The sequence below is a fragment of the Artemia sp. Qi Xiang Cuo genome, chromosome 6 (assembly GCF_049724085.1).
Source record: "Artemia sp. Qi Xiang Cuo chromosome 6, ASM4972408v1, whole genome shotgun sequence".
NCBI lineage: Eukaryota > Metazoa > Arthropoda > Branchiopoda > Anostraca > Artemiidae > Artemia > Artemia sp. Qi Xiang Cuo.
The window spans coordinates 64,097,927-64,120,792 of record NC_142799.1 but is presented as its reverse complement, the minus strand read 5'-3'; the positions used below and the strand labels follow the sequence as shown (position 1 = coordinate 64,120,792).

The following is a 22,866-nucleotide window of genomic DNA, read 5'->3' as shown; positions in this document are numbered from 1 at the left end:
TATCTATGCAGACTATGAACCCAGCTTCTCCACGGAAAATTGTATATTTCTCTAAGCTTCATTTGTGTAAACATCTCGGGTTGGTAATTCAAACGTTGCCCTCCTACGAGTTCTTGAACGAAAAACCAATCAAGAACACATTCACCACTACAATATAAAGCATCTTCAGTATGTTCCCGTAAACACTTCCTATCTGGAACTCTGTCAGTTAACACTAAGAACTTAATTGGGTGATCCAATAGCACTTTCAAAAGGCTTAGCAGTGATTACATTTCATTTTCGACCCATTGTAAACGACAACGACGGTACAATAACCTAAAAAATGAACAATAGAAGAACTCCATTTGTCTGTCCCGATATTGACTGTTATGTTGGTGCTTTGAGTCCACGTCAAATAGGCAATGGATTGGACTACTACAAGGGGCGTACTACAAGGTCTGGCTACGGTCTTGGGAGCTTGTGTGCGAGGTTAGGTTGGTCTGTACTACCCCGTGCCAGAATAGATCTTTGACCTGCTGCATCGACGTTTGCTGCCTCAACACGTCATGACTAGGGGTCAGGCAAGAATTTCAAGTAGAGTGTTAAAGAAAATATTAGATCTTCAGCAAGAGCCGTTGGTGAACAATTAAAATCTCGACAAAATGGGGAGGGATTGAAAAGGATGCTTTCACTTCATTCACTCATCAGTCTCCAGCCAGGCAGGAAGCAAAGGACATCAACAAGGACGTTGAGGACTAAAACAACGAAGTCCAATAAGCAGCAGAAGAAGAAGAAGAAAAAGAAAAAGATTGTTAGATCAAAGAAGGATTTCTTCTCTTAAGATTGCTTATCTCCCCCACAAGGAATCATATCCATCAATCAGTTCCTCATTGAATCTTTTTAACGCTGAAAATGTTGATGTCAGTATCAAGTATGGCTACTAAGAACAATTTCACCCTCCACAACCCCTCTCGGAAAATATACACTTTCAAATATTTTCCAATGAAGACTATTTCATTGATTTGTCATCAACATTTATTGATTTAAATGTTGTGGTGAAGAAAAAGTCAGATAATACAACTCCAAATGCCTGCGATGGTCTCTCCTATGAAACCTGTATTCTACACAACCTATTCAAACAAATTAATGTATTTATTAATGGAACATTGGTGAGCACTAGCAATAATTTATCCAACTATGCGAGCTACATACAATTTATGATGATGACGCCAAAGGCGTACAAGGAGATGAGAGGACAATCGCTGGGCTATGAATATCAAACAGGTGTTGATACTGACGGTGAGTTGACTACTGCAGTGACCCAGGAGTATCATCTAGTTGGAAAATTAAATCACGAGATATTCAATATATCCCAATGGCTACCCCCAATGTCAAGATTGACATAAAGTTGCAGCTGGCCCCATAAAATATCATTTTGTGAAAAACACTTCCTGCAGCACCCGATTCAAATGTCATTATCACATCGGCAATTCTCCACGTCCGAAAACAACAGGTTTTGAGCTCTGTTGCATTGGCAGTGGAAAAGCTAAGAGCCAATGGTAGCAACATTAAACTTCTTGTCCCCCAAACAATCACCAATCAACGTCACATTGCCACCGGTTCTCTTCGCTATAGCTATTCATCATTTATCAATGGAGAAATCCCATCAAAAGTGGCTTTGGCCTTTGTGAGGAGTGGCAGTGCCGTTGGATCCTGGACTGAATCCCCCCATGATTTAAATTTTTTCGGTCTATCTAGCATTGTGTGCAAAGTGAATGGTATTCCACTGTACACTCTGTCATTTGACAAACATTCCTATAGAACTCTGTACGAGTTGACCATGCAATCCCTAGATCATGACTCAACTATTTGAAAATGGAATAACCGATTCAATGTTTTCAAAAAATCATGGGGTTATTGTTTTGGATTTGTCAGGCACACACGATATGACCATAGTACGAACTGGGACTGTACGTTTAGAGTGTACATTTGCCAATGCTCTGACTGAGAGTATCACGCTAGTATCACTGAGTCAATTTGAAACCTATTGGGAAATCACGCCCGACGGTAGTGTTCTACTAGACCTAGCACCATGAACACAAATCAAATAATCAACGTATTTAGTATGGATCCATACATGTCCCAGTACAAGTCCTATTGCATACCTTCGGACTTCATTGAAAAAATTCCAAGTGTTAACAATACCCTAATCATTGTTAATAGCAGTCCATCAACTTTGAAGACCGGCCATTGGCTATGCATCTTTCAAACAGCGAAGAATATTGAATTTTTTGATCCTTTTGGCCTATCGTATAAATTCTACACACCATACATCAGCAACTTTATTGAAAGCAGTGGGAAAACCATTATTCAAAATCAACGAAGAGTACAGGATTTAGCGACTAAGACTTGTGGCTTTCATGCACTACTCTTTTTCATGTTCAAATGTCGTGGCTACACCTACAAGCAGTTTCTCGACATCTACATTGACTTACCTCAATTAAACGACTTTCTTGTGGATAATATACTTACATGTTTATTTAATTTTGATTTTAGTGCCCTAATAATAAATTTTTATAAATATTTATGTTAAATTTTTTATTAATAAAAAAAAAATTATATACATGATAAAAACGACTTTTCTACTCTTTAGATTTCATCCACTACTAGGTATTTGTCGACAACAACTAGTGCGGGTAGATTATCTGAATTCACAGTATACTGATCCTGATGTAGTGCAATGTCAGGGTCACATTTTCTACAGTAGAGTGTGACTTTACTCTTGTCATATCTATTTGTATAGTCAATGATACTATTCTCATTCATTCTATAGAATTCACATGTTTCAATTTGTCTATTTGAAGCAATTTCACAAACAGTGTCCTCAAGTGTCGAATCACATTCCGTCAATGCCAAATAAAAATCAGTGGGCTTATAATCATAACACCCATTGTCTTAACAACTATGACTTATAAACCATATTCTTTTTTTGTTCCAACAGTTGAATCGTTGACCCGGTTCCTCCTCCCAGAACAATCTAAAACCACGACGATACTAATCTCGTAGCAATAAACTAAAATCACGGTTAGGATTCTTTCCAATCATACCGGGATATGTACTCTCCCACTGCTTGCACTTATCATAATGACAATTGGAGCATAGGTGGCCTCTAGGATGAGAGTCACACACCTCTTCAAGACAGGAATTACAACCATTAATTTGTATAACATATCCTCTGTGCAATTTACACGGGTTGCATAATCCACACTTTTCATCATACTCCTCAATCATTGTGCAAGTCTCACAGGATGACCAGCGGACCTGTGTGTAAATACAGACCGGACATGTATGGTACATTTTGTCAAGTGTTATCTCTCTCACTGCGACAATGAAACTGAGCTAGCAACAAAAAAAATTGCCTGTGATATAGAGAGAGGAGTAAATAATCCTTGAGCACCATCTTTATTATGAAAAAAAAAGTATTAAATTTATAAACTAATGTTTAAAAGCATATCCACAATATCATTTTGTCGTGTCGAGATCAATAAATCATTAAACTGTGAAAATACATTTAGGCCACTATATAGAAGTCTCATAAAATAGTCTAATGATGAAGAATCATATTTCACTAAATAGATAAACATCCACTTAGAAAATATCTTACCTTGACTGGACAACTCTATAAAATCATCATCTAGAATCAAACGTTTGTCCATAATAAATATATTCCTCATGATTCGATCTTTCTCGAATCTATCCATTTTTTTTTTTGTCCTATCTCTCTCACAACCAACTTCAGACTAATCAGAATTTATTTTTTATAATCTATGAAATATACGCAAGTATACTATATAAATAAAAAAAATCACTGATTTAAAAACATTTTTATTAAGAAAAATTACAACTATGATAATCACAGATGTATTGTGTTCTCATCAATATATTTCGATGTGATATCTAATGCAGAGTAAAGCTTATTTATATTCACAATAATTACTTTTCAATCAAAACATCGTTGTTCCTCGTGCTTAAATTTGCTTAATGATATCACATATCTTGCATACATAATGTACCATTCAAGACATAGTCTACACCCAGCGGTTATTTCCACAGCTACATTAGGTACTCGTATATCGCTGCTGCTGCTGCTGTCGGTTCCATCATTAATCTCCAATAATGTAAATGCACCACTCATTTTTTTTTTTTCACTAATATCCTTGCAAATAAAAACTATTCTCTTTGAATTCAATTCTCTCACTAAGATGAACTGTAAAGAAAACTAGTCATTTTATTAAAATCATAATCACCAAACAAGCTATAATCGTTCCTCTTGCCAAAAGGTGTAATGATCTGTAGAATAGGACTACCAGAAAAACCTGTTTGGTACGGGCACGTACGCAAAGTATATACCTTCAAGCAAATTCCATATGATTTTTCAAATTACTATAGAAATGATACCTCTTTGCAAATGATCCTGGTAACCCCAATTCGTTGAAAACCTACATACATATCTATGCCCTAGGCGTAGGGTTCAAATATATAGATGCCTGGCCCGTGGTAAGGCTTATTACGCAATCACTCGTGATATCTATTAATGCTTTACTACTGCTGATAAGAGTAAGTGTGACAATTATAGAAGCATTAACTTGGTTTCTATAGGTCTCAACCGAAATAATTGCATAGTTTTTTCTTCTATTTTTCAATGGCTGTTATCCTTATAGACCCTTTATAGATCCTTATAAACCCTTTATAGCCCTTAAGTACCTAGCGATTTTTGGAAAAATCAATTAAACCCCTATTTATTAGACTGATAAGAGTAAGTGTGACAATTATAGAAGCATTAACTTGGTTTCTATAGGTCTCAACCGAAATAATTGCATAGTTTTTTCTTCTATTTTTCAATGGGTGTTATCCTTATAGACCCTTTATAGATCCTTATAAACCCTTTATAGCCCTTATAACCTTATGACTATATACAGAGCCTATATACCTTAGCCCTTATAATATAGCCCATAGCCCTTATAACCTTATGACTATACACAGAGATTATATACTATATACCTTATGACTATATACGATTAAGACAAATTCAAGTCCTTAAAACTGCCCACTTTACTTTCGCTTGGTCTATCGCTACATAAAAGCAACATCAAAACGTTTGGAAATGAATTTTAACAAAGCTAGTGTTTCCACTTGCTGAGATTTAGCCCTTCTTTTTGACATTTTTAGACCTTCCACGGGACCTTTTCTTTGAAAAAAGGGATAGGACGACTGAAATATTTAGGTATTTACCTTCTTTTACAAGTTTTTTTTTTTACAATACAAATCCTGTACCTTAGAACTATCCACTCAACCACATGCACGGCAGGTCAAATATTGATATAGCCCAAGAACAGTATTTAACCTTGCATTAGCGCAACTTAAGGCTTATATAGCCCAAGAACAGTATTTCTTGTTGGTCCAAATCAGTACCATACAATTTAATAATACTATGGTATAACAAAAGAAATTATCAGGTTCCAGGCTTAAACGACAAACAGCGTTTTTCTTTTTTTTTTTCTTTTTTTTTTTTTACTTGAAAGTTTCGTTTTTTTCTTCTTGGAAAATTTCTAAGAAATTGTTAAGCCTCAGCCTATTGTAGTTGTCACCCGGTTCAGGTGACAACCTGAATTGGATTCCTAGAAATGTTTTTATTTTTTTTTTTTTTTAAAATCTTGGACATTACCAAGTTTCTATAATATTTTAAACAAGTTTGAATAGTTTCAAAATAGTATTTATTTTCAGGTTTAATTTCTATATTGTCCTTTGGACTTTATCTGTATTTTTTTTTTATCATTCTGCACCGAGGATGGTTGATCATACGTAGTTTCATAAATAGTTTCAAAATAATGTTTATTTGAGGTTTGGTTTTTGTATTGTCCTTTGAACTTTTATTTGCATAATTTTTTTCTTCTGTTTTTCACTGGCTATTATTGTCCTCGTTTCTCTCTTCTTGCAATTTTTGTTTTGTTATAAGGTTAGTCAATATTGTAAGATTACTTCTTGGGTATGTGGTTACTGTATATGGAATAAAGACCTCCAGTTTTGTAGGAAGCGTCATCCTGCTCTTTTTTTATATGTTTTTTTAATTAGATAGAAAAAGTTAAGTTTTTAATGTTTGCTTAATATTTAGGGGCTTGGTTGTTCCAGTCAGAAGACCAAATTTAAAACATTGTGAAGGAACTGATATGTTATTAGTTTTGATTCCTATTGAAAATAACTTCTCATAATGAACCCTTAAGAAAAGGTTTCATTTGATGTTACTAGAAAATCGTCGCAGTACCAACCCACCTAAGGTCAAAGTAGTGAGCAAAAACTCGTTTTATCTTATGTTAATTCATCTGAAGCCGCTCTGTTTGAATGCCACCCATCTGAAACCACTCTGTCCACATTTTCTGTCGTTGCACTCTTAATGGAATATATGTAAGTAACCCTTGCATGTATAAACCTACAAAACACAATTTAATGAAAAAAACTACATTTGCAAGTTAAACATTAAACAGTCCTAAGATGAATAACGAGGAAAGGGGGGATCTCATGTATTTAACATGCTTACTGTATAGAGGACGAAAGTCCTTATGTATCTTTCGATATACTGTTTTATTGGGGGCAGAAGGGTGATTTTTCTGAAGCAGAACGAGGGAGGCCCGGTCGAAGGGGGGCGGGGAATTGACTAATGTGGGGCATTAGCCCTTTGGGAATAAGGAAAATGGTTTGCTTTGCACTAATACTAAGTTTTCTATATTTACAATTGAGTTTGCTGTCTTTAACCTATGACTTGCGTATGAATTTGTCATAGTTAAATCCGGGGTTTGGTGTCTGCTCCCTGTTATTAATTTTTTTTCTTTTTTTGTCTTTTTTTATTTATTTGAAAATTTACCTATCTAATTATTCATTTGAACGAACTTTTTATCAGAGGATTTCGATTTTAAATATAAATTCTTAAGTTTAGAAATGAAAAGAGGAAAAGGGAAATTATTTTTTTATTTTTCCATGGTGCAAAGTACGCTTTAATTTAACTGGTTTACGTTTGTGGCGTATTTTTGTAAGTACGCCAATTACATTATCCTTAAGTGGATGTTGGGAATGAAAGCCACGTAACACCAGCTTTTTTTTTAACTTAATTGGTTCTCCAGTGTGATATTAAGGCAGTAAAAAGAGACTTTTTCTTTTTTTTTGTTCAAGTGGTCCGTTTTTTGCTTTCTAGTACAACCTCCAAATTTACAGTTACTTGTTTTCTGTAATTTATAACTAACCAAATATGTTTTTACATTTTTAGCTGACTTTGGTTTGGCACGAAACATTAACGCACCAGAGTGCCCAATGACTCCAAATGTTGTGACATTGTGGTACAGAGCTCCCGAGTTGCTTTTTCAATCTAAAACTCATACTACAGGTATTGACATGTGGGCTGCAGGATGCATATTGGGTAAGGACCCATTCCTTTCCTCTTAAAAATTAAATAAAAAAACAAGTTTTTTTTTAACTGAAAGTAAGGAACGACGTTAAAACATAAAACGAACAGAAATTATCCCGTATATGAAAGGGGCTGTCCCCTCCTCAACGCCTCGCTATTTAATATAAAGTTTTTTATTGTTTTAAAAAATAAGAGTTGTGAGAAATTCAAACTCTAGCGTAAAGAGCGAGGCGTTGAGGAGGGAGGCGAGGAATGCAAATATATTTGAATTCAGCATTGAAATCTGATTCTTTTGATGTATCTATTGGTATCAAAAACCCGTTTTCTAGAGTTTCGGCTACCATTGAGCCGGGTCGTTCCTTACTTACAGTTCGTTACCACGAACTGTTTGATTTCGTGTTGTGTCCTATAGGCGTGCTAAATTTGTTCCCATAGATATTATGATTTTTTAATAATGCTGTCACTTCTAGTAAAGTTGAAAAGCGCGAAGAATTTTATAAGTCCTCAAATGACGTTTAATGGGAAAATTTTCATTGAATTAAAATTTATTCCAAAGATTGAGAGGATACGAATATAGTTAAATTGAACTTTTACATATTAACTTTTATATAATTTAGCTGCTAAGGACTTTGATTTATGTATACGAGTAATATACGTGGAAGCTTTTGAAAACGTAAAAAAGATGCTCGTATGCTTACGCTAAAAAGTTAAACAAGTCTTGAATTCAACTATACGACAAATATTCTTAGTCCAGTAAATCTACGAAACTCTGGGACAAAATTGCAGTGTAAAAGAGTTTTACACTGTCTTGTAGAGAAAAAATTATGTACAACATATCAAAGTCCTCAAAAATCTCCTGGGCTGAAGAGGGTAAAAAACAGGGTAAAGGGGGGGGAATTGTAAAAATTTAGGGGCAGATTTATTGTGCGCTTGAACTTCACGTCTGCTCTTTTTCTGCGTGGGGAAACGAAAAAAGAAAGTTATGCTGTTTTATCGCTGGATTTGGTTCTATTTTCCCTTTAGGGGGGGGGGAGGGAGAGGGGGAAACAGTATCCTGGAGTTTTGCGATATGGCTGGTCAAAATGTTGCACCCAAGGTTTTTTGATTCGATGGTTTCAAAAAACCTGGTATTAGATTCGTATCTTGCTTTTCTGCAGTGTTTTCACCGCAGGGAATACAATGCATCGGGCCTTCGGAGTACATGGGCAGATTTACTTCGACTATATGGTAGAAACATAAGACAAAACTAAATGTAAACAATGAAACAAATCAGGTAACTTCGGTAATCAAAGCAAAAGATAATTACGGTTTTGATTGAACTAAAAATGAGAAGATCATTGATTTGTACTAAACATCGTCTTCTTCATTGTTATCAACAACAACATCTTTATTGGCATTCTTTGCAAGCAAGTGTACAAGACAATCCATTTTTCGGCAACTACAGCGTAAACTGTCACAGTTGGAACGCGTTCAGCTGCAACAAATCACATTTAGCAGATGAGGTGGAGCAGGTCCAATGTCTGTCATGATCGGAGTGAGGCGTCCGTCACGTAATCGCCAACCCTAGTCTTTCGGGTCGATTTCTGACGCATTATGACGCCATTCCGTTACCTGATAGAAGACTATAAGAATGAAATTTCGCAGCCGATGGAGTTGGACAATTCGTGGTTGCAGTAATAGCTAAAACCTAATAAAAGACAAATGTTTCCGAGAATAGCACAAAATGGTCCAAATGCCTTAAAGAGGTGTCGGATCAAAACCCAAAGTACACCTTTGGAACTGCCTTGGCCGATCCCTCATGATGAAAACTTACAGTTCCTTGGCTTGAACAAAAAGGATTTGATAAAATAATACAACACAAGCGTATTTCGAAAAGCTGCTTCTCTGGGCTATGGTGCCATATTCCACTAATTTCACTGCCTGATTCGTCGGTGGGTCGTCTTTACTATTCCAACTAAGAAAAAGCTATACGCTTTTTCTGTGTGTAATTATCTTGTAAAAATTCCTAAAAATGAAAAACCTGGACCATCAAACTTGACAAGACTAATCTGAATTAGGGTTGCAGCGTTAGGTAGCAATTAGGGTTGCAGCGGTAGCTAGCAACCTAGTAAGAGATAATCATGTCCCATACTAAGAAATACAACAGCCCATAACTCCTAAAAATAGTATCAGATGTATTATAATAAAGAAAGAACTCTGGCCCATAGTTACTGAAATAATAAACTAAAACACATTCTTGGGTATGCTGCCATATTTGACTGGCTTAGCTGCCTGATTCTCTGAGATTCGGGTCTTACTTGGCCGAAAATCTTATACAAGAACCATACAATCCCTTGGTTTGAACAATTAGTTTATATTAAACAACGAATTCTAGCCCATAGTGACTTAAATATTTAATAAAGTGCGATTTTTCTACAGTTGCAATACTAAAATGTATCCTTTTTTGCTCGTTAAATGATATGAATGCGAGGTCATTCACATGACATTTTTTTTTTTCCAAATTAAGGCTCGAGAGTATGATCAGCCGAAGAGTGAACGTCCTGAGGATGACCCACCAAAATATTGCCATGCCTCACTAAGGGGGGGGGCGGGGTCCCACATTAAGAATAACAGATCTACAGCAAGCAGTCAAAGCACTGGGAAAATATAACAACATGGTTACAATTTGTTTTATTTTTATCTGCTTATTGTAATTTTTAGTTTTGGGAATTTTATACATTGATTCAATGTCTCAATGTATAAAAATGTATAAAATTCATAAAACTAAAAATTACAGTAAGCAAATACAAATAAAACAAATTGCAACAATGTTGTTATATTTTCCCAGTTTAATGCTTGCTTTAGATCTGTTTTTCCTAACGCGGGACACAACCCCCCCCTTAGTGAGGCATGGCAATATTTTGGTGGGGAAGATCTCGGGCGGAAGATGAGGAAATGGCCTCCTTAAGAACTATGTAAATGACCGGAACACACGTACAAGCCAAAAATAAAGTCTCTAAAGGGACTGATCTAGACAAAGATCAAGAGATTTCTTAATTTAAGTAAAGATAGTGTGACTTGCAATGCACTAAAAAATATTTACCTGTGCATAAAAGTACATAAAAGTAGAAGAACTAAAAAGCATTTAAAAAATATTTACCATTGTAAATTGTGCACATCGGACATTGACAAATATATTTATTCTATTTCTCGAAAATGGCTCCATATATTTTCGGGAAAGTTGGTATCTAGGGATGTTTTCGCGTAAAAAAACGATCTAGATAGGTCAGAAGTTTAAGAAAAATTGTTAGGAGCCTAAATTTTAGTTTTCGCAAATGACGTCAAGTACTATGTTAGTACATGATATAAGCATTTCTTATGACATCATATATGGGACCATATAAGTATTTTCTTATATTATGCCATGCATAGCATAAATAAGATTGTTGAGTTTCCAACGCAACAGCCAAGGCAAAAGAAGAAGTTTTGTAGCACAACCTGAACAACTAAAAGAAACAAAGATGGTCATCAATGCCTTCCATATCTTGTAAAATCAAAAACCTGGACTAGATAAATCGTTAGAAGAAAAAGAATTTTTTATCCCACCACCTGAACAATTGAAAGAATCAAATGTTCGGCGATATGTCTTTCATAATGACAAAAGACAAGCCGAGGCAAAAGTTAAAGGTCCAATAAAAAAAAGTAATTATTCAAAGACACCCCTTCTAATTTATGGTCAATTTGGCCCTAGTTAAAACAAGAAAAGGCTAAATTTGTCTGCGTTTAGAACACAAACGACAGTGAGAATCTATATAATGAAGCCTGCCGCGTGCCCCATACCTTTGTTAAAATAAGCGAAGGTTCGGCGATACGTATTTCATCATGAAGAAAGATAAGCCGGGGTGTAACGAACCAAACAAATTGAAAATGATAGTGATGATGATTGGGTTTTGGATTGTGACAGGGATAAGGTCATCAATACCTACCATGCTTCTGAAAATCAAAAATATGAACTGGATAAATCGTTGGAAGAAATAGAAGTTTTTGTCTCACCACCTGAACCATTGAAAGAAATAAAGGTTCGGCGATTTGTCTTTCATAATGACAAAAGACAAGCCGAGGTAAAAGTTAAAGGTCCAAAAAAACAAAATTTATTTTAGAAACGGCACAAATTATGATTTATGGTCAATTTGTACCTCACGATATCAACGAAATGCTAAGATTGTCTGTGTTTAGAAGAAGAGCGACAGTGAGAATCTATATATAGAAGCCTGCCGCGTGCCCCATACCTTTGCTAAAACAAAACGAGGTTCGGCGATACGTATTTCATATTGACGAAACATAAGCCGAAGTGTAACGAACCAAACAAATTGAAAATGATAGCGATGATGATCATTGGGTTTTGGATTTTGACATGGATAAGATTATCAATACCTACCATACTTCTGAAAATCATAAATATGGACTGGATAAATCGTTGGAAGAAAAAGAAGTTTTTGTCCCACCACCTGAACAATTAAAAGAAACAAAAGGTTCGGCGATACGTCTTTTATAATGACAATAGACAAGCAAAGGTTAAAGAAGAAGTTTTTGTCACACCACCCGAACAATTAAAAGAAACAAAGGTGGTCGTCAATGCCTTCCATACCTTTGAAAATAAAAAACCTGGACTAGATAAATCGTTGGGAGAAAAAGAACTTTTTGTGTTTCATAATGACAAAAGACAAGCCGATGCAAAAGTTAAAGGTCCAATAAAAAAAAATGTAATTTCACAAAGGCACCACTTCTAATTTAAGATCCATTTGGGTGTCATGGCATCAAGAAAAGGCTCAATTTGTCCGTGTTTAGAAGACAAGTGACAGTGAGAATCTATATATATAGAAGCTTGCCGAGTGCCGGGTAGTCAAAGAAACTTTTCTCTTGCAATTTGTGACCGGTCAAACCTCCCCCTTCCGGGATTTTCGTTACTCTGTAGCGCTGATAAAAAAAATACTCCAACAAGAATTTCGTCATGCACACCTTGCCATTCTAACCTGCCAGGAAGGAGAATTGCTTTCTCCTTTTTATATTAGTTTATATTAGTGTTCTGGAAATTTGCTGTCTCGCAACGGCACCTATTTGAAATAATAGCAGCCTGTCTACTAATCTTTGAGTTTAATCATTGATTTGAAATCAGGCTTGGCTCTGGTAAGCATTCAAAATTACTTTCAATATGGGAGAAATGATTTCCAGAATCCTCATTGCTATACCCTTTACTATTCACTGTCAAGGCATTATTTTAACTCTAAAGATTTAGTGAATGAAACCAGTCTTTAATTTAACATACTTAACACATAATTTAGCAGCCAATCATGCGCTAAATTATATGATTTTTACTTGATTTTTATTGACACCACCGTTCAACCAATTTTATTTAGATTCCAAAGGGATTATATTCGTGTCTGAAATTTGGATGCGTCCGAGATTTGGCTATTTGCCACCCTTGCAGCCCCAGTGCAAACCTCTGCAACCTGGCAGAAAATTGAAAAGAGAGTGGGTGGCTTCTCATAATGCCTCAGCCCCGTCTACTCAAGATCAGGAGGTTACCCCTCATCATGCTTTGCCAGGGTCTTCAAGAACTGCCCCGCCTGTACAAAGGTCAGGAGGTTGCCCCCCATCATGCATTGCCAGGGCCTTCAAGAACTGCCCTACCTGCACAAGGTCAGGAGGTTGCCCCCCATCATGCTTTGCCAGGGCTTTCAAGAACTGCCCCGCCTGCAAAAGGTCAGGAGGTTGCCCCCCATCATGCATTGCCCAGGGCCTTCAAGAACTGCCCCGCCTGCACGAGGTCAGGAGGTTGCCCCCCATCATGCTTTGCCAGGGCCTTCAAGAACTGCCCGGCCTGCACAAGACCAGGAGGTTGCCCTCCAACACGTGCTATCAGGCCCATCCGGCACTCAAGTCCAGTCAGAATTTGTGAATGTAAGCATTTTTACCTCTAGTTTCTACCTGGTTATAGAAATATCTATCTATTTCTTCCAACTTTTTTCATTTCGCCATTTTTCAACACTGTAAAAGTGTGTCAGAGATATTAAAAGGCATTTTTCTCCCAAAAGGAAATATTATGTTCTCCCTTTTGAATCATGTCAAGTGCATGCATTCACCCTGTCGAATTAGATTAGTGAAGCCAAAACGGCACTATTTTCTGCTCATGGTAGGGTAAATGGTAGTTTCTATTACGTTATAAACGAAAGGTTAATCTTGCCTCTACAAATTTCTTAAAAACAATTTTCAATCGGAACGAGTTGTATTTTTTTTCCAAATAATATATAGAGTTTCATTATGAAACTTTTTGGAATTATTTTAAAAAAACCAACATTGTCATTTAAATATATTATATTGTGTCAGAACTTTCAGAATATATAGAGTAAAAACACCAAATGCTACTAAGCACATGTAAATAATAATCCAATTTTAAAAATAGGGTGATTTAGACACTTTGAAAATCAGCCATTTTCTTTTATAGGTTACTCCGGTTCCATATTCGCCATCTCCCGCCTGCTCATCAGTTGGAGGAGAAGAAGATGTGCCTGTGAGTTTTACAGCAATGAAATGTCTTGGCATGGTATCGTTAACGAAATTCATGTTAATATTGACGATTTTTTAACTGACTATTTTAGTGTAAAACCTAGCACAATTGAGCAGGTGGACTTGATTCTGAACACCTTGCAGCTCTTAGAGGATTTTACCCGAGAATTAACAGAGAACCCTCCCCCCACTGATTACATTTCCTCACTTCAAACTAATGAAATGGTTTCCCATAGCCCTATTATTGAACAATGTGGGTGAGGGGTGGTGATAATATACAGAAGGGGGAGGCTGACAATACCCATAGCAATGTTTGGGGACCCTTTTAATTCACTTATGGGGGGTAATTTTGTATTTGACCCTATAGAAATTGTCCATTTATATGTAGATAGAATTTGGGAACTATTAGAAAACCAAATTCAGTTGTGGGGCGGGGGGTAGGGATTAAATTAAGGTTTCAATTGTTTTAAAGATGTTTTATTTAAATGAGGGTAAGAGCGAAGTTTATCATCATTATGTACATACCGAGATGCTAGTGGTCTATTCACATTTAGAAAATTTTGAGGGTGTGTTTTCGGATTGGGTAGGCCATATTATTATGCATCTTGAAAATTATAGTGAAAATGGGAGTGGGTCCGTGGTTCTTTTTGTTGAAAATTTAAGCGTTAATATTTCTAAATTTAAAAAAGATTTTATTTTAAGAGGGGGGCAGATGGGCCAAGGGCTATAGTTTTAAAATATAATCACGATTTAGAGACTTGTAAAGGCCTTCAACGAATCTGTTTTGAAACAGGCCAAAAATGTTCCATGTACGCTTTCCTAATATCAGCTTTCCAGCCTCTAGCAGATGACGCTACAAAGAAAAATTTAGAATATTGGGCTGTATATGGGAAGGAGGGATCCAATTTTCCCACTGTAGATTTTTCATGTTTAGAGGGAAAATACCCAGTAACGCTAAGGTCCATTGATATTTTTGAAAGGGCTAATGCCCATTTAAATATCGGCGTTACTGTGGTTCAATATGAAACTGAATTTGAGGATGGTGCTTGTTCCAAAAAGAAGGGGGTGGTGTTTCCAGTAAGGGGTCCGTCAATTGAATTGGTAAAGCACTGGGTTTGGCTGTTGTACACACCACCTAGTGACCCCAATACAATTGGCCATTTCAACTCGATTACACACATCAGTAGACTTTTGGGATAGGGTAAGAATAAGGGGACACGTTTCTACTGTCCAGCATGCCTGTCTCGATTTCTTAGTGATTTAAAACTTCGGAATCATGTGAAGCATTGTAGACGGCATGGCTATCAGTCAGTGGAAACGGTTTCAGGGGATAGAACCATTTTACGTTTTAAAAATTTTCAAAATACTCTCCTCCAGAGCAATAAAATCTCTGTGGATTGTGAGGCCAAACTAGTGGAAGTGAAAGATCCTCGATTTCCGAATCGAATCAAAGAACATCGAGCCATTGCAGTTTCCTACGCCCACGCTAAGAGAGACAGTTCTAACACTCTGCAGTTGTTAGAAATAGTTGAAACGTTGGATGAGAGTAAGTGCATGATCGAGACACTGATAAAATTAATTGGCACTGAAAATGACGCTATTTCTCGTTTGAAAAATACACATTACCCAATCTTATTGTCTGCAGAAAATCGTCTCGTGATTAAAAATCAAAAAATATTCTGGGTTTGTAAGGGGGAGTTTGAAGAGGGCGATAAGGGGAAAGGGACTAGAGGGAAAAGAGAGGGAAGGGGAAAGTCAGAGACCAAAATCACTTGTGGCAGGAAATATCATCAGGGGGTAGTAGTTTTAGAGGGGTAGCACATCAATCATGCAATGTGAATGTAAGCCAGCAGTTTCTTATTCCGGTTTTCATTCACAATGCAAATTATGATTTAAAATTTATTTTACCGGCTTTTGCATGTATGCACAGGGAGGGAGGAGGAGGAGATAGTCCATGGGTAAATAATTCATTTACCTATAACATTATCTTCAGTTCAGCAGACAAGTTGGTTGTTCTCGAGCTGAAAGGTCAAGTAGTAAATAGTGGGCATACGTGCCTGAATAAAATGAGGTTTGTCGTTTCTTTTAGTTTTTTTTCCAAAGCGTCGAGTCGATGGATTTTACCTGAGAAAAACGACAATTTTGATAGTTTTCTTTTGCTTAAAAAGCACTTTCCAGACAGTCAAATGTATGACCTATTGACCTGTAAAGGTGTATATGCATACGACTATTACTGTTCTGGCGCTCGGTTAAGCGAAGAGAAACTACCTCCAATTACAGCTTTCTATAAGTCACTCACCAACAGTGAATGCCCTGCCGAGGAATACGAATTTGTCAATAAGGCCTGGGATCATGGTAATTGTAAAAATGGGTGGCAGTATTGTAGGCTATACTTGTCCAGTGACGTTTTAACTCAGTTAAATATTGTCAGTAAAAATACAGATCAAATCTATTCAGAGTTTGGACTAGATATAGGATATTATTTTCCACACCACATTTGGTGATGGACTTGATTTTGAAGATTAGTAAAGAGGAAATTGGCTTTATAACTTATGTATATAAAAACCTTTTTGTTTAAAGGTCATTGAAAGGTGGGTATGTTTTTCATGGAGATCGCATTTGACAACAGATCCAAGCGGGAAAGACACTGGTGTAAAGTCAAATGCAGTTTTCTTGGACATGAACTCGTTGTATACCTCGGCAATGTCTCACTACTCTTTGCCGTGAGGGAGCTATAAATGGATTGAGAATCCTTGTGAGATCCCCGACATTCACACCGTCGAGGACAATGGGCCACAAGGATGGTTCTTTGAAATTGACGGTCACATTCCATTTGCGCTTCATGATTCTGTCAAAGATTTTGTTTTCCCCCGTATCAATCGACCAGTGACCAAGGAATCACTGAGCCCCTACAATCAATCATTGGTTGATGATATGGGGATGCACTGGACCCCCTCCAAGCAGAAACTGATTGCAGATCTGGACCCTAAAGAGAATAGCGTTGTTCACCATGTGCTTTTGCGCTGGAGGGTGAACAATGGTTTCAAGATACATAGGTTTCAACCAAAATACATAGGGTCCTGCAATTCAGTCAGAAACCCTACTTGAAGACTTTTATCGACACCTTTGTTTATAAACGCTTTCGGGCAAACAGTAAAGTAGAAAAGGAAATGTACAAGCTCATTCTAAATTCAGCCTTTGGAAAAATGTGTGAATAAAGACAGCTGAGGCTTAAGATGTTTATTACTTGAACATATTAAAAAACATTTTGAAAAAATACATATTGACATATTTAAAAAAAATAGCTTAATCCATTTGATATGAGGAGGAACATGAGTTTAGGTCTTTGGATATCTAATGCATTTTTGTATGTCAGGCATCTTTTCTGGTACCCATTGAGCGAAATATCTAACTTCATCTTCCGGATCATGTACTGAATGCAGGTATTTCTCACATTTGAAGTCTTCTAAATTGAATAATGCTATGTCTTTATCACATTTTCCGAGTAAGGGTTTATCAGTTGGCACGTTTCCCTTAACATATACTGCTTACACACCAAAAAAACTGCATATTTCCTGAATTTCCTCTTGAACATATTTTATTTTATAGCCATTTTCATTCCATGGTCTTATGGTGTTAATGTAAAAGACGTTTCGATTTATAAAATTTAATGTTGGACTCCATCTCTTTTTCTCGTACTTATACATATTGTATTTGACGTTCCATTTATAGCTATGAATTTCACGCCGTTGATCATCTAGCAGTGAGAAAGCTGCTTCGAAAATAATACCAGTTGAGGAATATTTCAGTCCAATATATTCTGTGTCAATCACCCCAAACATTATTATAGCTGAAAAAAAGGGCTTAAATTAAATAATATGTAATGTTTCTGAAACTATAACAAATCCAGCTCACTTTCTTAGAATAATTCATTTTCATTTAAGGAGGTTGGATGACATTAAATCTACACTTGAAAACTACTGCTTTGCACAACGAAAATAAATTATAAATATAACAGCTGATAAAAAGTTAATGTTGAGCTGTTGACCAAAAAACTGCCCTCCGTCCCTTAAAGACACTCCTTCCCCCTGGAGTCCTCTTCTCTCATTTCCCTTAAATTGCAATGGTTATTGCTTTTTATTTTATTCTTTTATAACCCATTTCATGTTTTTCCCATTTGCATTGCCCTGTCTGAAAACGATCTAACCTAACCTTTACCAGTAGGAGGAACGGCGTCCATTTTCCGTGAAGTTTCTGGTACATAACAAATACTGAATTTTGGTTATCAGGTTGTACCCATATTGAGTCAGTAGTCATCTGAATAAATATATTAAAATAGGGAATGTAGTCTCTTAAAATTCTCAAACCTCTATCCTTAAGCCTCAGAAAATAATCAATATATGAAACTTTATTTCTGAAATCTATAACGCAATGTCTTCAATTTCCTTGGTGATATTAGTGGTCTCCTTCTTATTCTCAATGTCATTTAATAGATCACGGGTATATTCATCCCCTTCTAAGAAGCCCCCTGCCCCCTTTTCAGTAAAGCAAAAAGTAAACATTTTCGACAGTTAGAAATGCTCCTATTTTTACCATTAAGAGAAAAATTAAATACACTCCATGTTGGAAATAAACACCAAGAGCATAGAAATCCTATTTTTACCATTAAGAGAAAAAATTACATACACTCCATGTTGGAAATAAACCCTAAAAGCATAGAAATTCTATTTTTATCATTAAGAGAAAAAATTAAAAACATGCCTAGAGCCGCAACGCATATATTTACACATTATTCCTCTATGGTCAAAGGTTTATATAATTTAAAAGGGCCTGTGCTTCAATAAATCTTCTCCTTGTAGCTATGTATCTTTTTCTTAACCCCCCTTGCAATTCAAAAGGATTTACTGTTTTTAATTTGACGGGGAAAAGTATCCTTTTTTCAGCGGGAGCTTTGCTATCCAAATTCATGATAATTAATAAGCAGGATCTACTTTAAAGGGTTCAATAATTATCCCCATTTAAATCTTAGCAGTTTAGCGTCATAAGAGGGTCAGTATATTAAGAGTTGACAGAAGTTGGCTGTAAGTTTTAGGTAGAAATATGGAAACCAAGAAGTTATCAAAAAACAGAATTATTTCTAGTGAAAGAATTTAAGTCGTAAACAGGGGGGGGACGGGAGGTTACATGGTGAAAAAGAGTGTATTTTACGCTTTCTATCGACTATAAACATTTTATAGTGGAGTTTGTATTGTGGGGGGAGGGGATATCCCCTGAATTTGAATTTACTGGAGTGGGACTATGTAAAATGATTTTATTTGGAAATAAACTAAGAAAATTTACTAAACAGAACTCACTATAGACGAGCTATCTGTGTTATTGACTAACACAGAATGTTCATTTGACATATTTACCCCTATTTAAATCATTGGGGAAATCCTAAAAGTTAGGTTGAAGGCCTAAAAGGAAATTAGCGTGCCTACGAATTGACAGAAGTTGGCTGTTACTTTTAGGTAAGAATAAAATATTTCAAGAAAGAGAATTATTTCTGTCGTAAACAGGGGGAAGGGGAGGTTCACATGGTAAAAAAGAGTGTATTTTACGCTTTCTATCGACTATAAACAACGTATAGTGGAGTTTGTATTGGGGGGGGGATTTACCTGAATTTGAATTTACTGGAGGGGGACTATGTAAAATGATTGTTTTGGAAATAAACTTAGAAAATTTGTTATTTGAGAACTCACATTATAAATCGCTGTAGCCAAAGTTTCCAAATCAATAATATCAGATGTACTCTCCATGGTGTCATAAAACTGTATGATAGTTTAACCACAACGCATGACCGTTATATACAAAATCTCAAGGGCAAATTTTGATGTAAACCTTACGTAACTTTCCTGATTGACTTAAAAAGAGACACGTGATCCTGTTCCCGTTAGACTCGATCAATAATTCACCGTCAGATTATGTAATCAATCTCTCAGAAATCCAGTTCCCCTCGAGTGGATCAATACATTGTTCCCTTTAGAATTCAATGCGCATGTGCAAACTTCGTCCCGGAGTCATTACACCTAGAAACAACAAATTAATCGACCTTGAAAAAGGGGTCAATGACCCTTTAGACTCGATCAATAATCCTTGAATAAATTTTAGCCTGTCAGCGTTAGACTCAATTATAGATGGCAACACAGTGTACGTTCCGGAGTCGAAAGGGCTTCCCTACTAATGTATTTTTCAAACTAATAAAAGGCACTCAGCATATGATTAATGAATAATTCTTCTGGGCTTGGTCTGTTTTAATTAGCGTTTTTGGTCTGAAAAACCTCTCCCTAGCTATTTTATCTACTATGGGCTGGCTCGCCGTAGTAGGATACTATTTTTAGGAATGAATATACAATGAATAGGAGGTAATAGGTTTAAGATGAATGTGCAGAATTTTGACTCTTGATGATAGAAGAGCGCCGCCAGCTGCTGAAAACCCTGCTGTGCCCAAAATGGGTCCAGGATTGCACAAAGCCTCCATTCAGCTGTATGTCCCATGGACTTCTTGCTGTCCGGTTCTCAGCTGGCTTAAGCGCTTATGCGTAGACTTGAGAAGATGGGTTAGTCCAGGTCCTGCACTGTTTTTGGGACCATTGCTTTCCCTAAGGCCAAAATACTTTAGTAATTTAAAGAATATGAAAATTTGAACATGGAATGTTATGACGTTAAAAAATGACTATCCTGTTTACATTTTGACTGACAAATTCAAACGTCGAACTGGACTTACTAGGAGTTTCAGAAACTCATATACCAGGGATAGAAACACGAAATGGTGATATAGAATTTTTTTAATCAGACAGGAAGGACGGGGTACCTAGACAGAGAGTAAGGCTCGTGATAAATAAAGAAGCCCCTAGCTCTTGTTTACGTTGGGAAGGTATCATAAACAACGATACAGCGTTACCTATATTAAAGGCTATAAGGCTTCATTTTTCTATTTTTTTTATTTTTAGAGAGAGGCATTTCACATGGAAAAGGTGTTCATATACACTTCGGAGGGACTATATCGATTAGGCACCCCTCCCGTGCACTTTCTTGCCCAAAGACATCTGATAAAAATTTTTAATATTTTTCTCGTTGAACATATTTGGAAGGTCGAAAAAACTATGTTCCTGGGGATGACAATCTACCTTAGTGCTGCCCTAGAATGATATTTTATCATCAAAACATGAAAATAATTACTTTTACACAACTTTGAAAATGTTTGGCCAGTTTTGCTTCTCACAAAGACCGGAATGACCTAGTATGAAGTTGGAAATTTCAAGGAATGATGATGAAAGTTACCAATTAAGCAAAAGGCAATATATGCACACTGCTCCTACTACTGGTACTACTACCGCTATTGCTACTGCTACTGCTACAACTACTACTACTACTACTACAACTACTACTATTACTACTACTACTACTCTACCACTACTATTACTTTTAGTACAAATACTGCTACTTCTGGTATTACAACTACTACTTCTAAGGTAACTAATACTAAGGCTGAGCATAATAAAGTGAAATATCGTAGAAAAATATTGAGGCGAAAGTTGAACTAAATCAAAACACACTCGGTGCATGTCAGTTGTCAAAAGGGCACACGAGAAATATCCTAGGAATAGCTTAGCCTAGTAAGTTGGAACTTCCATGGCTTGAAGAGGGAATTTTCAACAGACCAAAATGAAAAATGTACATACCACTACTGCTACTACTCTTACTACTACTGCTAATACGACTACTGCTACAAATCCTACCACAACGACTACTACTATTACAGCTACTATTTCAAAGGTGACTACTGCTAAGGCATAGCATAATAAAGTGAAACATCATAGAAAAATATTGAGGCTGAAGTTGTTTAGGACTTATGAAACCTCAGTGTAAAGAGCGGGGTATTGAGGAGAGGTCAACCTCTTTCATATACGGAACATTTCTGTTCTTTAGATGGTCTAACGTTGATCTTTACACTCATTAACAAAAAGTTTTTTTGCGTTTATTTTCTGATTAATTTTTCAAATTAAACCTGGAAATCCGCCTTCCCCCGCATGGGACATCCCCCCGCGCTACAAACCAAAAATTCCTCCAAAGAAGACTACTTTCGCGTAAAATTCTTCTACCTCCAGGAAATTACCATCTGAAAAATTTAATCTCGCTGCTAATTCTTCAGATCCCCCCAAAAAAATTTCGTCACATAATTCTGCCTGAAAAATTCTCCTTTTGCATACTTTCATTTGAAAAAAGAATTTAATTTTTTTTTATTCTATCTCTGATCCTTTTTTCAAGTCATGCCGATAACTCTCCTACATGAAAAATTTCTGGAAATCCTCAACCCCCTACCCCCTTCAAAGGAAAGTTTTTCCTGCGAAAAATGTTCCCATGGAGAATTCCCCCCGGTGATGACTCCCCATGGAGAATTTCTCCCATAGAAAATCCCCAAGGGAATTCTAACACCACTGAAAATTTTCCCCGGACAATTCTCCCAGAATTTCTCCACATATGAAATTAAATCACAAAAGAGAAAGTAAGACAAATCAAACGAATTTTTTACCTGAATTATGGCAATTCCCCCCTTTTTAAAATTTCTCCTGGACACTTCAACCCTGGACACTATCCTCCCAACAATAAGTTCTCCTCGTTGAAAATATCCCTCTGTACCCCCCCCCCCTCTACCTCGAAAATGCCTGTATAATGACAAATGATGTATGTAACAATGGGCGACTTTCAGAGGTTGCTGCCCTTTCTCCGGTGGCTATGGGGGTCATGTTATCCCAAGAGGCATAGTTATTGGACATTTCAACTACACTGAATCGAATGTCTTTCAGGGGGAGCGGTAAAGAATTTTAACTAGACAAGTGTTG

General features: G+C 36.5%; 1 protein-coding gene across 1 annotated transcript in view; it reads left to right on the top strand.

The window, feature by feature from the left end:
* The window catches only part of LOC148951507 (cyclin-dependent kinase 10-like), a 34,612-nt gene extending 20,552 nt beyond the window's left edge, over positions 1 to 14,060 (top strand). Inside the window, exons 4-6 of the mRNA XM_089091133.1 lie at positions 7,298 to 7,447; positions 13,212 to 13,375; positions 13,920 to 14,060. Coding sequence (XP_088947259.1) covers positions 7,298 to 7,447; positions 13,212 to 13,375; positions 13,920 to 14,060 — 455 coding nt within the window. The remainder of the gene's footprint in view (positions 1 to 7,297; positions 7,448 to 13,211; positions 13,376 to 13,919) is intronic.
* The last annotated feature ends 8,806 nt before the right edge of the window (positions 14,061 to 22,866 follow it).